Source organism: Nicotiana tabacum, chromosome 7 (genome assembly GCF_000715075.1).
Source record: "Nicotiana tabacum cultivar K326 chromosome 7, ASM71507v2, whole genome shotgun sequence".
NCBI lineage: Eukaryota > Viridiplantae > Streptophyta > Magnoliopsida > Solanales > Solanaceae > Nicotiana > Nicotiana tabacum.
The window spans coordinates 2,061,005-2,077,282 of NC_134086.1; the positions used below are offsets into that span (position 1 = coordinate 2,061,005).

The window sequence follows — 16,278 nt, forward strand, 5'->3', positions numbered from 1 at the left end:
CTACGGGTTCGGGGTGTTTCACTATTTATTGTGATGCGTCGCTTGTTGGCCTTGGTGCGGTGTTGATGCAAGATGATAGGGTGATTGCCTACGCGTCTAGATAACTGATGTTGCATGAGAAGCAATATCCTATCCACGACCTTGAAGATTTGGCAGCACTATTTGTATGGTGTTCCTTGTGAGGTTTATACCGACCACCGGAGTGTGCAACATTTGTTCAAATAGAAGGATCTTAACTTTCATCAGTGGAGATGGTTAGAGTTGCTTAAAGACTATGATATCACCATTCTATATCATTTTGGGAAGGCCAATGTGGTAGCCGATGCCTTGAGTCATAAGGCATAAAGCTTGGATAGTTTAGCATATCTACCGCCATCGGAAAAGCCATTAGCATTGGATGTTTAGGCTTTGGTAAACCGGTTTGTTAGATTGGATGTTTTGAGCTGAGTCAAGTTTTGTCTTGTGTGGTTTCTCGGTATTCTCTTTATGATCGTAGTAGAGAGCGTCAGTATGACTTACCCCGTTTGCTTGTCCTCAAGGACACAGTTTAGCACGACGATGTCAAAAAGGTCTCTATTGGTGATGACAATGTGTTACGGATGCAGGGTCGGCTATGTGTGCCCAATGTAGATGGTTTGCATGAATTGATTCTTCAGGATGCCTACAGTACATGGTACTCCATTCATTCGGGTGCTGCTACGATGTATCTGGACTTGAGGTAGCACTTTGGCGGAGGAGGATAAAGAGAGACATAGAGGAGTGTGTAGCTCGGTGCCTAAATTGTCAGCAGGTGAACGGCCAGGTGGATTTCTTCAGAGGCTAGAGATTTCAAAGTTGAAATGGGAGCGGGTTACTATGGATTTTGTTGTTGGGGTCCCACAGACTCAGAAGAAGTTTGATGTAGTATGGGTGATAATGGATATGTTGACTAAGCCATCATTTTAGTAATGACTACTTATTCTTCAGAGCAGTTGGCTCAGGTCTATATTCGCGAGTTGGGTACTCAGGTTGAGTTGAGCATAGCTTTTCAACCTTAGACGGACGGGCAGTTCGAGCGCACTATTCAGATATTAGAGGACATGTTGCGTGCGTGTGTCATTGATTTTTGAGGGTAATGGGATCAGTTTCTACCGCTCGCAAAGTTTTCTTATAACAACAGCTATCAGTCGTGTATTCAGATGGCTCCATATGAGGCTTTGTATGGGAGATGGTGTAGATCTCCGATCGGTTGGTTTGAGCCCAGTGAGGCTAGGCTATTGGGTACAGACTTGGTTCAGGATGCTTTAGACAAGGTGAAGGTGATTCAGGAGAGGCTTCGTACAACATGGTCGAGACAAAAGAGTTATGCTGATAGGAAGGTTTGGTATGTGTCATACATGGTTGGTGAGATGGTTCTATTGAAGGTTTCACCCATGAAGGGTGTTATGAGATTTGGGAAGAAGGGTAAATTGAGTCCTCGGTTCATTGGTCCATTTGAGGTACTTCGTAGGATTGGGGAGGTGGCTTTTGAGCTTGCTTTACCACCCAACTTATCGAGTGTGCATCCTGTATTTCATGTTTCTATGCTCCGGAAGTATATTGGCGATCTGTCTCATATTTTGGATTTTAGAATGGTTTAGTTGGATGATGATTTGACTTACGATGTGGAGCCAGCGGCTTCTTGGACCATCAGGTTCGAAAGTTAAGGTCAAAGGATATAGCTTCAGTGAAAGTGCAGTGGAGCGGTCGGCCCGTGGAGGAGGCTACCTAGGAGACCAAGTGGGAGATACAGAGCACATATCCTCACCTATTTGAGGTCTCAAGTATGTTTCTTGACTCGTTCGAGGATGAACGTTTGTTTAAAAGGGGGAGGATGTAACGACCCGACCGATCGTTTTATGAGTTACCACCCTGTTTTCCCCATTTATGCTTCTTATTGCCTTGTTCATCTATATTTTATGTTATTGGGTTGGTTGGTACGGGTTCGAAGAGGTTTTGGCAAGGTTTGAGACACTTAGTCTCTTTTGAGTAGGATTAAGTTGGAAAAGTCAACCGGATGTTGACTTATGTAAAAAAGGACTCGGATGTGAATTCCGATGGTTTAGATAGCTTCAGGAGGTGATTTGGGACTTATGAGCATGATCGGAATGTGTTTTGGAGGTCTAGTGTAGATTTAGGCTTGAATTGGCGAAATTGGAATTTTGGCATTTTTCGGTTGATAGGTGAGATTTTGATATAGGGGTCGGAATGGAATTCCTAAAGTTGGAGTAGGTCTGTTGTGTCATTTGTGATGCGTGTGTAAAATTTCAGGTCATTCGGACGAGGTTTGATAAACTTTTTTATCTAAAGCGGAATTTGGAAGTTTTTGGAATTCTTAGGCTTGAATCCCATGTGATTTTGGTGTTTTGATGTTGTTTTGAGCATTCTGAAGGTTGGATCAAGTTTGAATGAGTTTATGGGATATGTTGGCATGTTTGGTTGAGGTCCCTAAGGTGTCGGATGAGTTTCGGGTGGTTAAACGAATAAAAATGCATAGTTGAGAAGTTGCAGATTTTGCTTCAGATCTATTACAGGTATTCTTTCATCGCGATCACGTAAAAAGACTCGCGATCACGTAGAGGATTTGTAGGGGCCCATCCAGGTTGTTATTCGCATTCGCGTAGCTGGAGCTGCAATCGCGTTGGTGTTAGCTGCTATGTATCGCGATCGTGTGGGTATATTAGCGATCGCGTAGGGTAAGTTATAGGCCAGCGGAGTTTGTGCTTCGCGATCGCAATGGTATTCCTGCGATAGCGATTAAGTAAATTTAATAGCTGGGCAGAATGTTTAAAAAGCCATTTTTGCAATTTTTGGCCTAAGTTCACCATTTTTTACTCGGTTTTGGAGTTTCTTGAGGGATATTGAAGAGGGAGTAAAGAGAACTTCTTGGAGGTAAGAATTTTGGGCTTAATACTCGATCCTATTGTGATTTCTACCTAATTAAACATGAAATATGGAGGATTAGAAGCCTAAAATTGGGAAGTTAGGCTTGGAAACTTGAGACCTTAATTTAGGGATTTGAGGGACCATTTGTGGTCGGATTTTAGTATTCTTGGTATGTATGAACTCGTGGGAGGATAAGGACTGTATTGATGTAAATTTTATCGGATTCCAAGATGTGGGCCCGGGGTTGGGTTTGGTCAATTTTGGGGCCTTGTGCCGACCTGTTGAGACCCTTAGGTGCATTTTTACTATTTTTCCCCACTCTTTTTGTTTTAAAGAATATTGGGTTGTATTTAGAGGCTCTTGACTTGTGACACCGGATTGTTGGGCTATGTTGGTATATTTTGTCCTATTTTTCGCACATTTCAGTGATTTATATATTTCTTATGAAAATTCGAGACTTAATCAGTTTTAGAAAAATGGTTTTATAAAAAGAAATCACTGTGGTTACTTGTTGGGTTGGCTTGCCTAGTATTGTGTAGCGCCATCACGACCGGGGTATTTGGGGTCGTGACAAGTCTCCCCTTGAAAAATAGCTAGCTATATCCTGAATAGTGTTCCTGCAAAAATCTATCTTGAAAAACTCCCTTTGAACTATGGACAACCAGAAAACCTAGATTGAATCATTTTTACATTTTGGGATGTCCAGCTGAAGTTCATATTTATTCACCCAAAGAAAAAAATTAATCCTAAAACTACCAGTTGTTTCTTTATAGTCTATCTTGATCACTCTAAAGGGTTTAGGTTTTCTGTCATGGGCGTGGCACTAGAATCGTTGAGTCTATTAATGCAAAATTTCTTGAGCATGATGTTTGTGATTGTGATTGTTCATGTGGGATGGAAATTGTGTTGAAAGACAAGGAAGTCATTGTCCCTATACCCGTTGTACATGAAAAGATGGTAACCAACCTATTCATATAGGGGAGAATCAAGGGAACAATGACGCAGATCCCATGGTCCCTGAGCAAAATGAACTCAACGAACCACTCCGTAGGTCACAAAGAGAAAGAAGATCTACCATCTCTGATGATTTATCGTATATGTGACTGAAAATCTTAGTGATACTGGAGAGTTGATTGATCCTTTATCATATACTCAAGCTATTTTATCTCCATATATTGATACATAGCGTGATGCAATGAAACATTAAATGCTCTCCATGGAACACAATAGAGTGTGGGAGTTAGTTGAATTGCATGTAGGTTTTAGACCTACTGGTTGCAAATGGGTGTTTAAAACTAAAAGAGACTCTAAGGGAAATATAGTGCGTTATAAAGCAAGGTTGGTTGCTAAGGATTACACTCGGAAAGAAGGTATTGATTATAAAAATACATTTTCTCTTGTTTCATCTAAGGATGAATTTAGAGTTGTGATGGCTCTTGTGGCTCATTTTGATTTAGAGTTGCACTAGATGGATGTTAAAACCGTATTCTTGAATGGGAGTCTTCTTGAAGAAGTTTAAATGGTTCAACCTTAAGGGTTTAAAGATGTTGGTGAAGAAAATCTAATATGCAAGCTTAACAAATTTATATATGGGCTTAAACAAGCCTCCGGGCAGTGGTACTTGAAATTGCACGAAATTATTACGAAATTTGGAATTGTGGAAAATAATCTTGATGAATGTGCTTATCTCAAAATAGTTAATGGCAATTTTATTATTATGGTTCTCTATGTTGATGACATTCTGCTGGCCACAAATGATTTGGGCTTGATAATGATATCAAACAATTTTTATATAGGTCTTTTGATACGAAAGATCTTGGTGACGCCTCTTTTGTTCTTAGGATAAAAATTAAAAGGATAGGTCTCGTGGTGTTTTGGGTTTATCACAACGTGCCTATAATGAGAGTTTTCTTAAAACAATTAATATGCAAAATTGCAAATCTGGTGTTGCACCTGTGGTAAAAGGAGACAAACTTAGCAATCATTAATGTTGAAATGAAAACTATGAGAGATGTGCCATATGCAAGTGTTTTTGGCTATTTGATGTACATACAGGTTTGTACAAGGACTGATATATCATTTGTTGTTAATATGTGGGGAAGATTTTCTTCTAATCCTCGGTGGGCACATTGGGTTGCTGCAAACAAAGTGATGAGATATCTACAACGTTCCAAAGACTTCATGCTTGTGTACAAAAAGGTTGATAATCTTGACCTATTTCACGACCCAAACCTCCCTCCGTGAGATGTCGTGACGACACCTAGTCTTTACGACTAGATAAGCCTAACATTTGCGGAAAACCCAAAATGTGAAAGCAAAACTTTAAAAACCAACAACAATAGATATTTAAATAACTGACAGAGATGTCGCTCGACATATACAATAACCAACTCTCGAACTATACATGAAAATTTTTCAAAGACCCGAAACACCGTATGTCACAAGCTTCTAAGAACTTCTAATTGTTCTATACATCAGTGTCTAAAGAAGTAAGGACATAATCAACATAATGGGATATAAGGGGACTCCAAGGTCTGCGGACGCTCACAGATATACCTTGAAGTCTACGGAACAGTAGCAACTGGGCAACTAAAAGCGACACTAGTAGGAGGTACCTGGATCTGCACATAAAAACATGTGTAGAAGAGTAGCATAAGTACACAACAACGGTATCCAGTAAGTGCTAAGTCTAACCTCGATCGAGTAGTGATGAGGTCAAGTCAGGGCACTACTAGTATAAAAATATAAAATAAGGCAGAACAAAATATCGCAGTATAATAAAAGATTGGAAAGATTGAACTTGAATTGGAGCAGCTGAAGTTGCTGCTTCTGCCATATCCGCACATGCGGATTGGGGACCGCAGGTGCGAGAGCAAGGCCGCAGATGCGGAAGGTTTGGAACTCAGGCAAGGTCGTAGATGCTCACTAAAGACCACACCTGCAGGACCGTAGATGCGGGTATGGACCGCAGAAGTGGAATTCTCAGGGTTAAGTGAAAACCGCACCTGTGATGGTTTTTCCGCAGGTGCGGTATCGTAGAAGCAACTTGGAGACCGCAGGTAAGGAAATCCCTGGGAAGAAACTATATAAGCATCACTTCGCAAATTTCAGTCATTTATTCACCATATTTGGACGAGTTGGAGCTTGGGGACCTCAATTTCAATGGAGAATTTAAGTGTTTTTAGTGAGGTAAGTTACTTGGACTTTGTATCTTTTGTTTATGGTGATTATTTCATTTTTTAATCATGAAATTAGTGGGAAAATTAGAGAAGAAATTGGGAGATAAGGGCTTGAAATTGGAGAGTTTAAATTGGGGATTTAAGGGGCCATTTGAGGTCTGATTTTGATGATCTTGGTATGTATAGACTCGTGGGAGGATAAGGATCCTTTGGCATGTATTGATATTATGATTCCGATTTTGGATAGATTCGGGACGATTTGAGGCCCAGTCGAGAAGCAAGGTCATTGCGGAGTAGAGTTTCGTCCGGTTTGAGGTAAGTAACGATTGTAAATCTAGACCTGAGGGTATGAAACCCCGGAATTCTGTACTGTTTTGATAATGAGGTGACTTACATGCTAGGTGACAGGCGTGTAGGCGTGCATTGGTAAGGATTGTGACTTGGTCCATCCTGTGGAAACTGAAGAGTTGCATATTTTGATAAACTCTATATAAAATTTATGTGTTTAGAAATAATCCTATTAATTTGGGCTAAATGCCATATTTGGGGCCTTGTGCCCTGATTGGACCCTCATGGGTATTTTACTACTTTCCTCTATTTTAAATATATGAAAGTTGTTTGGGTTGAGTTCCCTGATTTTCACTAAGATGCCGAGTGGCTGCGAGGTTGATGACTGAGAGAGGTCGAGGGCTTAATGATGAGGGTTTATATTTATGGATCGGGCTGCACGACATAACAATATATATATATATATATATCGGGCTGCACGATGCAGCGATATAGTGCTTGGGCTGTAGGAGCCTGCACACCTCTAGTGAGTGCAGTCGACTATATATATTTAAGGATCGGGTTGCACGCCACAACAATTATTATTATGAGATATCTGTTGAGCGGGAGTGTTGATTGATGAGAATTGAGTCACGAGTGATTGGGAGGCTTGACCGAGGGGCTATATATATATGAGTGATGTTTTGCCCGAGGGGCTTGTCTATGAAAAAATTGTTTTCACTCTTCTTTTATACTGAGCCTCTATTGAAAAAAGTTGAACAAATGTTTTAAATAACCTTCATTGAAACTGGAGTTTTTACGAGATGTTCGAAAATGAAAATACGGATTTGACTATGTTATTTCTATTGAGATTCGGTGTTAGATTATGTATAAGATTTAAATTCTTGTCACTGCACTCAACCTTTATTTACTTTTATTACTTACTGAGTTGGCATACTCACGTTACTCCCTGCACCTTGTGTGCAGATCCAGGTGACAGAGCACCCGAGTGAGAGAATCCAGCAGCTTCTAAGTATTTTCCCAGAGATAGCAAGGTAGTTGCACGGCGTCCGCATGTCTACCTTGCTCCTTCCTATCCTTAGTATTATATATTTTAGTCTTATCTTGTATTGAGTAGACAATATTGGACTGTATTTTAGTGGCTCATGACTAGTGACACCAGGATCAGGTAGTGTTTGATGTATTTGCGCATTTGTTTTCCCCTTATTTTGACATATTAAAAGGAAAGTTTTGTGATCATATTTGATTAGAAAATTAATTTACAAAAGACCTTATATTTTTAGTGTTGAATCAGCTGGCCTAGTACTGTGATAGGTATCATCACGATCGGGGTGGTTGGGGTCGTGACACCCTACTTGTGGGATTTTAATGGATTGTTGGTATTGTTAGTGTTGTAACTATTTACCCACGACAACAACTATTTTCCTTTATTAAGCATATGACAATAATTCCTAAATATTTGTACTACCCTGAGATATCCGAAGACTCATTTTTCTTTGCCTTTATTACCATGTTCTTATGTTTATTGTAAAGTCACAATACTAATATAAAAAATATATAGGACTCGTCTACAAACCTCTAGGGATAATTGAAATGTGTCATGGTCAGGACAAGGCCTCGACCTACCCATCAAACTTGTCTATATAAAATGAACTCCAAGGTATAGACCTGGTAACTCCGAGAAAATGGAGCTTACGAACCAAGCTAATGTTTGACTTTGTCTACAATGAAGGTCTATCTAGTTGTCTATCAGAACCCGCAGGCATGAAATGCAGCGTCCCCAGCAAAAGGTAGTAGATAGTTGTAAGTTGAAATATACCAACAAGTCCCATAACATAACGCAAACCTAATTGAGGAATAACGCATAACAACATCTAAACAACGAATCACACCTCAAATAAAATATAAATGAACTTTGAACTTCAACTTCCAAAACTCACACTGAAACATATCAAATCAACTCAGAATGAACTCAACTTTCAACTTTTGCCAATTAGTGTTGATACCTTCTAGAAATATCCAAATGCAAATCCGGGCATACGCCGGAGTCCAAAATCACCATCCGGACCTAACGGAACCAGTGGCGGACCCAGGATTTTGTGCAAGCGGGTTCAATCTTAGAAATATATAACTTTAGTCGTAAAATAGTAGTTGTCATGTGGGTTCAAATAAATATTTATATAAAATTTACACAGCTTTTAATCCTAATTTATACATATACACAGTATTATTCTTTGGTGAAGCGGGTTCAACTGAACCCGCTAACTACCACTTGGGTCCGCCACTGAACGGAACCATGTTCTTATGTGGCAAGAATGCAGATGCTACGCATCAAAATGCACTCTCAAGGACAACCATATTTAGCCGTTGGTTGAAAGACTAGAACTAGCATCATTTGGTGTTGTGAACTTGTCAACAGGAAAGATGATGAGAAGGCCATAAACAAGGCTTTGACAATCTCATCCTTAGAATTGAATGAACTGTTCCTAAATCGTCATATATATCTTTTATTTCTTGCTTGACGTTAAGTTATTTTTGTCGTCGTGCATTATTCTTCTCTATTTTTATTTTTGGTATTGATTTAAAACACTTAAGGTTTTGCTCACCTCACTACTTCAAAAATGGCTTCATATTCGAATTGTCAGACATGTACGTGTGTCAAATGCTTCTAGTTTTTCTTATGATTCATTGGTTTAAGCCTATAAAGTGGAAGAACTAGAAGTGCGGCTTATGTTAGATCCCCTTATTATACTGTAAAAGAAAGTGCACTTTGGTTTTCACTACTTAGTTTCTTTCTACTTTGGTTTTCGTTTACTTTGTCTAGATCAAATTAAGTTTCGTCATAGAAGATTAATAATGGATTTTGCATATACTACCATTCAGCACAAGAAAGCATACCAAGAATTTAATTTCTATCAGAAGTAAACAACCAACACCTCAATACAGGCTCGAAAAATTCAAACATGTTAGATTTTCTATAGTTCAGAAAAATATTAAAGAACTATATGATGGTGATTCACCAATGGTGAAGATAAACCTTAGTGATTGGATAGATAAATTGACTTTCGACATCATTTTGAAAATGGTTGTTGGGAAGACCTATAATAATGGACATGGAGAAATACTGAAAGCAGCTTTTCAGAAGTTCATGGTTCAAGCTATGGAGATTGAGCTCTATGATGTTTTTCACATTCCATTTTTCAAGTGGTTGGATCTTACAGGGAATATTAAGGCTATGAAACAAACTTTCACAGACATTGATAATATTATCCAAGGTTGGTTAGATGAGCACATTAAGAAGAGAGAAACAAAGGATGTTGGAGGTGAAAATGAACAAGATTTTATTGATGTGGTGCTTTCTAAGAGGAGCAACGAACATCTTGGCGATGGTTACTCTCATGACACCACCATCAAAGCAACCGTATTCGTAAGTAAATTAATCTCTGCTTGCATTTTAACATGTTGTCGGAGGCAATTTATCTTATATTTTAGGTTACTATATTCGTATATATATAATATCACTTTAATTTTTATAGACTGATTTTTTAAGTGGCTTAGTGGTGTATAGATTCTTCTACACTTTCAGTATTTCGAAGTCAAACTTTAATTTATGGATTCAGTTGATAAACTCTATCACCGTAGGTAATGAATTTTTATATTTTTGGTATATTTTAACCTATTGTAGCAATGGATTTCAATTAAAGAAAAAAAGAGGCTTTTGTACCTTTATAACATATCTTCAATTTGACTGGAGTATTTTCATTTTTTTCTTAACCAACTCATGCATACTAGGATATGAACAATCATGCATCTTCATCTCTTTAGTTTCTTCTTTGTAAGTCATCTTTTTAACTGTTCTTTGTCCATATGTATAGACTTTGGTTTTGGATGCAACAGACACACTTGCACTTCATATAAAGTGGGTAATGGCGTTAATGATAAACAATAAGAATGTCATGAAGAAAGCACAAGAAGAGATGGACACCATTGTTGGTAGAGATAGATGGGTAGAAGAGAGTGATATCAAGAATTTGGTGTATCTTCAAGCAATTGTTAAAGAAGTATTACGATTACATCCACCTGCACCTTTGTCAGTACAACACCTATCTGTAAAAGATTGTGTTGTCAATGGATACCATATTCCTAAGGGGACTGCACTACTTACAAATATTATGAAACTGCAACGAGATCCTCAAATATGGGCAGATCCTGATAAATTCGATCCAGAGAGATTCTTGACAACTCATGCTGCAATTGACTATCGAGGGCAGCACTATGAGTTGATACCGTTTGGTACGGGGAGACGAGCTTGTCCCGCAATGAATTACTCATTGCAAGTGGAACAACTTTCAATTGCTCATATGATCCAAGGTTTCAATTTTGCAACTACGACAAACGAGCCTTTGGATATGAAACAAGGTGTGGGTCTAACTTTACCTAAGAAGACAGATGTTGAAGTGCTAATTACACCTCGCCTGCCTCCTACGCTCTATCAATATTAATATGTTTTGTTGTCGCGATTCGTTCTGATTTGTCCCTCAATGTTTTAAAAAAAAGATGTTTTATTTTGGTTAAGATTGTTTCACAGATTGTTATTCATCTATTTTACTAATAAGTTATTGTAAACCATAAATAATAAGAAGTTTGAGTCTCCGAGTGTCGTGTCGGAGCAACTTAGATCAAAACACTAACCTAGTAACTGTATAATGCTCAATTAACACCGTGAACATGCTTATCTTCACAAATCAAAAAGAAAATAAATCAAGGACGACTCCAAAGCAAGTAAAAATGTGAGACAATCCTCCAATTCTCTTTTTATTACTGAAAATGAAGCAGGAACACTTACAGTGGAGGATGAAATGGTCTTAATAGATCGTAATGAAGCAAAAGCGTATCCTTCTTTATGTTATCTCTATTATTCTTGGTTCTACCTTGATAGTTCTTTTTCATTTTTCTGAATTCAGAGGGGTCAAGATTTCAATACTAGAAAAAACATGCAAATACATTTTTAACTTATAGATGTAACGATCCGGCCGGTCATTTTGGGTATTTTAACCCTGATCCCTATTTTATTGCATCTTTTATGTTGTATTATGGTTATGTTATTTCCCAGGAGTGGTTGGTTTCGGTTTTGGGTGAGTTCCGGAGTGAAATGAGACACATTATCCCTAAGTTGGAGCTTTAAGTTGAAAGAGTTGACAGTAGTTTTACTTTTATGTAGACGACTCCGGGATAGAGTTTTGACAGTTCCAATAGCTATGTATGATGATTTTGGATCTAGAGAGCTCGGTTTGTAGCAATTGTTCGAGATTTTTTCAAGAAAATCATTGGGGGTAAGAAATTCTAACTCGGTTTTGACTATATTACACGAATCTATTGTTGTTTTCATCATTTAATTAGTATTTTAGTTGGAAATTTGGGAAAAAATTTGTGAAACTTTTTACGCTAAATTTTGGAGATTTAAAAGGCCATTTGAGGTCGCATTTGATAAAAAGTTCTATTTATACTAAGTTAAAAATATTTGACAAAAATTCCCCGTCGGAGGTTGTGCTGCCTCACAATTATGTGTGCGATCCGCACAATTATGTGTGCAGTATGCACAATGAGACTTGGCTTGACATGTTCCAATTCTGCGGCCGCACAATTTTGGATTTCGGCCGCACTGCTTCAACTTCTGTGGACCGCACATTTATAAATGTGGTTGCACTCTTGCTTATACGACCATATTATTATAGTGTGGTCTGGACTCCTTGATCTTGGGCTTTAGCTGTGTGAGACTTATGCGGACCGCATAAAAATGAGTGAGGCCACACAAAAATGGTGTGGTCTGCATCTTTGACTTCTGCGGCCGCACCAGAATTGTACGGTCCGTACTTTGAATATCATTTCTTGTATGAGGTCTTCTTCATGATCTGCGGCCGCACTCAATATTGTGCGGTCCACACAGTGCCCTTTTTGCCTTGTCTTTGTCCTTATCCAAAATTACTCCTTCTTGAGTTGATTTTTATCTCTTTATATCGTATTTTAACACTCCTGCAAGCAAGCACATTTCATTAGTTTTCGGAAATACCTTTAAGTAATTTTGAGCTAAAACGAAAGTAAATGAGTGCAAATAAGTAGTCAAAATTCCTACTTATCATGGATCAAGGTAACTGAAGTACATTTGATTGCCATACACATAGTGGCTGAATATAACAAATTCAAGTCTGCATTTGTAATATTATCTCATACTACTGGCCATGCCCTCTTAAAAAAGAGTGCATTGAAACCATCTGCTCCAGGCGCTTTGGCATCGTCAATGTCCTTCAGAGCATTATGGACTTCATCTCTGCTAACTGGAGCAATTAGTCCTAGTTGTTGATTTCTGTTAAGTTTATGTCCGTATCTCAGCACTCTAGGATCACTACCAGGGTGATTAGAAGCAGCAGTTCCCAAAAGGTTCTGATAAAAGCATGTGATCTCATTTTCTATAGCACTTTCCGAAGATAGCATGTCCCCTGCTATATCGATCAGATTTCTAATTTGATTTTGAGTCTGCCTGTGCTTCATACTTGCATAGAAAAATATAGTTTTTTAATCACCAACATTTAACTAATTAATCCTTGACTTCTGTTTTGCTATGCCCTCTTCTATAAGTTTCCACTTTTCTAGTTGCAGCTTTAGTCCCCTTTCCTACTCGAATAACCCAGGAATATGATTGGTATTTCTCATTTGTACCTGTATATCTTCCAATTTTTCTCTAATAGTGCTGATTCTAACTTCAACCCCATTGAACTCCTTTATGTTAAGTTTTTTCAGGACCTGCTTCACATTCTTTAGTTTTGCCCTATAACGACCCGATCGGTCGTATTGAGTATTTGCACTTCGCTCGCCAGTTCTCGGGCATGACTAGCCCCGTATGATGTATTATGACTTATGTGAATCGTCGTTTTTTGTTTCCAGGTTATCCGGAATTTGATTTGGGAGAAAGATTCTCAGCTTGAAGCTTTAAATTTGAAAGTTTTGACCTTTTAGTATTCAATTTTGGATTTGAATTTTTATGAGTTGGTTAGCTCTATTGGGTGATTTGGACCTGTAAGAGTGTTCAAAATGTGATTTGGAGGTCCGTGGTAGGATTAGGCTTGAATTGGCCAAATTGAAAATTTGATAATCCCCGGACGACAGTGGAAAATTGATATTTGAGTCGAAATGGAATTCAGAGAGTTGGAGTAGGTTTGTAGTGTCATTTGTGATGTGTGTGCAAAATTTGATGTCATTCAGATGAGGTTTGATAGGTTTCGGCATCGGTTGTGAAAGTTTGAGGTTTCAAGTCCATTAAGCTTGAATTGGTATGCGATCCATGTTTTTGTTATTTTTTGAGGTGATTCGAGAGCTCGATTGAGTTGGTATGATATTTTATGACTTGATGGCGCATTTGGTTGAGGTTCCAAAGGCCACAGATGTGTTTCAAGTGAGTTTTGAGTGAGTCCGGGCATTACCGGAACTCAAGCATGGTTCTGATGCTTAATTTTTGCTGAGGGCGAAGGAATTTCGCTGAGGGTGGAATAATTTCGTTGAGGGCGGAATTTGGGTCGCAGTGGCGCTCAGGGAAGATGTGCAAATTCACTAGTTTGACTTCGGAAGCCTATATCTTTTGATCTACAAGTAAGTTTGAGATGATTCAAAAACGAAAGTTGTAGTCCTTCGTGTTTAACTTTCAGAAAGGTAAGGAAATTATCATTTGGACATCTATAAAGAAAGTTATGTCCAAAATACTAAGTCTTGTCTGTGCAGCCCCCAGACGCGCAGACCTCTACGTTTTCGTGACCGCGGAGGGGTGAGCACTGGGGCGGTGATTTTTGTCTGTCAGCGGAAATGGGAATCCGAGAGAGGCACTATAAATATGAGATTTAGGGTTTTATTTCATATTGTGACCTAGAGAGCTCGGATCATGTCAATATTTCGAAAGTTTTTCAAGAAATTCATCGGGGTAAGTGATTCTAACTCAGATTTGGTTAACATACATGAATATGTCATTGATTTCATCATTTGATTAGTACTTTGAGGTGAACAAATTGTGAAAATTTCATAAAATGAATTTTTGAGATTTGATTGTCGATTTGGAATCAGATTTGAGTGAAACTAGTATGGTTAGTCTAGTAATTGAATGGTTTGTGGGATTTTATGACTTTGATCGGATTTTGAGACGTGGACCCGGGGCCCGGATTTTGAGTTAAGACTTTGACTTTTGGCCTTAAGCTTAGTATTTTCTTATGGGATTGCTCCTTTTTGCTCATGTTGATTATATCGAATTACTTGTGGCTAAGTTCGAGGTATTTGGAGGCAAATGAATTGCGGAGTAGAGGATTGACCAGGTTGATGTAAGTAATGATTGTAAATGTTGTCCTGAGGGTATGAAACCCCGGATGTCACATCGTTGTACCATTTTGAGATGACGCACACGCTAGATGACAAGTGTGAGGGGCGTTCACCGTTGGGGATTGTGACTTGGCCCGTCTCGTAGCAACCATTGAGTTGCACATTTGACCGAAACTACTTGATACTACCATATATTTACAAATTATTACTATGTTTTGGGCTGAATGCCATATTTGGGCCTCGTGCTAAATGTTTGGACCCTTAGGGGCTTTCTTTACTGAAATTTCTCACTATTTTGATTTAATAATTGTACTCAGTCATGCAATATTTTACTGATTTCATAACTCAGTCTTTATTACACCATTTTATGCATAAAATGATATTTTGGGCTGAGCACCCTATTTTACTGATATCCCGAGTGGCTTGAGAGGTTTCTGACTGAGTGAGGCCGAGGGATTATTTTGTGAGGATATTATGGGATCGGGTTGCGCGCCGTAGCAGGTTGTTAGTGATTCATGATATTGTGAGGCCGATGGCTTGATTGCTACTGCTCAGTCTTTATTACTTTTATTACTTACTGAGTTGGCATACTCAAATTACTCCCTGCACTTTGTGTGCAGATCTAGGTATTTCTGAACCCGGTAGCTCATGTTGATTACTCAGTGGCAGGTCCATCAGAGTTAGCAAGGTAGCTGGCCGGTGATCGCAACCATGTTTTCCTCTATCCTTATCCTCCCTTAGTTGTAATCGGTTATTTCCAGGCTATGTTAGTCTCGTTGTTGTTAGACGGTTGTAGTAGATGCTCATGGCTAGTGACACCTGTCACACCTCCTTTTTGCGCGCCCTGCCCCGAAGGGTTAAATGCGCGAGGGAGTTTTTCCAATTTAAGTGACAATATTCGAAATGGAATTATTTATTTAATTCAGAGTCGCCACTTGGGAAAGGTTTGGCTTTTGGTGTCTCAAGTCACCGGTTTATCTTGAATCCCAAATCGAGGAAATTTTCGACTTTTCCAAATGAAGTCTGCGAACCAGAAATCCTAAGTAAGGAATTCTGTTGACCCGAGGGAAGGTGTTAGGCACCCTCGAATCCCGTGGTTCTAGCACGGTCGCTTAAATTGTTATAATGGCTAGATATCTAATTTAAATATATGTTATGACTTACGTGCTTTTATTAAGTTTAAACCGCTTTTATTATTATCACTTATTTTTATAGAATTGCAACGTCATGAAAATGCATCTCGAACTACGTCACAATCAATGCACCCGTGGTCGTCGACACATTCTGACTCCGTTGAGATTTGGATTTGGGTCACATCAATGCGCACCCGAATTTAAGAATATAATTTACTTAAACCGTGCCTAAAGAGTCTAACGCGTTATTATATGGTGGAAAGCCATGAGATTCACTAAACGGCCTAGCCTGAATTCTAAATATTATGATTATTTATTGAGGGCCCCGCAATTTGCATTTTTATTTGGCGAGGCTCGTCTCTATTTTAGAAAGGATATCCTAAAGTGGCTACATTTCTAATGCATTTGTCCCTAAA

At 38.7% G+C, this 16,278-nt stretch overlaps 1 protein-coding gene across 1 annotated transcript; it reads left to right on the forward strand.

Annotated features, from left to right (window-relative positions):
- Nucleotides 1–4,829: 4,829 nt before the first annotated feature.
- On the forward strand, nucleotides 4,830–10,908 carry LOC142182618 (nicotine N-demethylase CYP82E3-like). The gene is made up of 5 exons (XM_075256821.1): nucleotides 4,830–4,862; nucleotides 4,960–5,103; nucleotides 7,338–7,405; nucleotides 9,255–9,798; nucleotides 10,247–10,908. Exons 1-5 carry the CDS (start codon nucleotides 4,830–4,832, stop codon nucleotides 10,871–10,873), a joined length of 1,416 nt encoding a protein of 471 aa, XP_075112922.1. The 3' UTR covers nucleotides 10,874–10,908.
- Nucleotides 10,909–16,278: the final 5,370 nt, after the last annotated feature.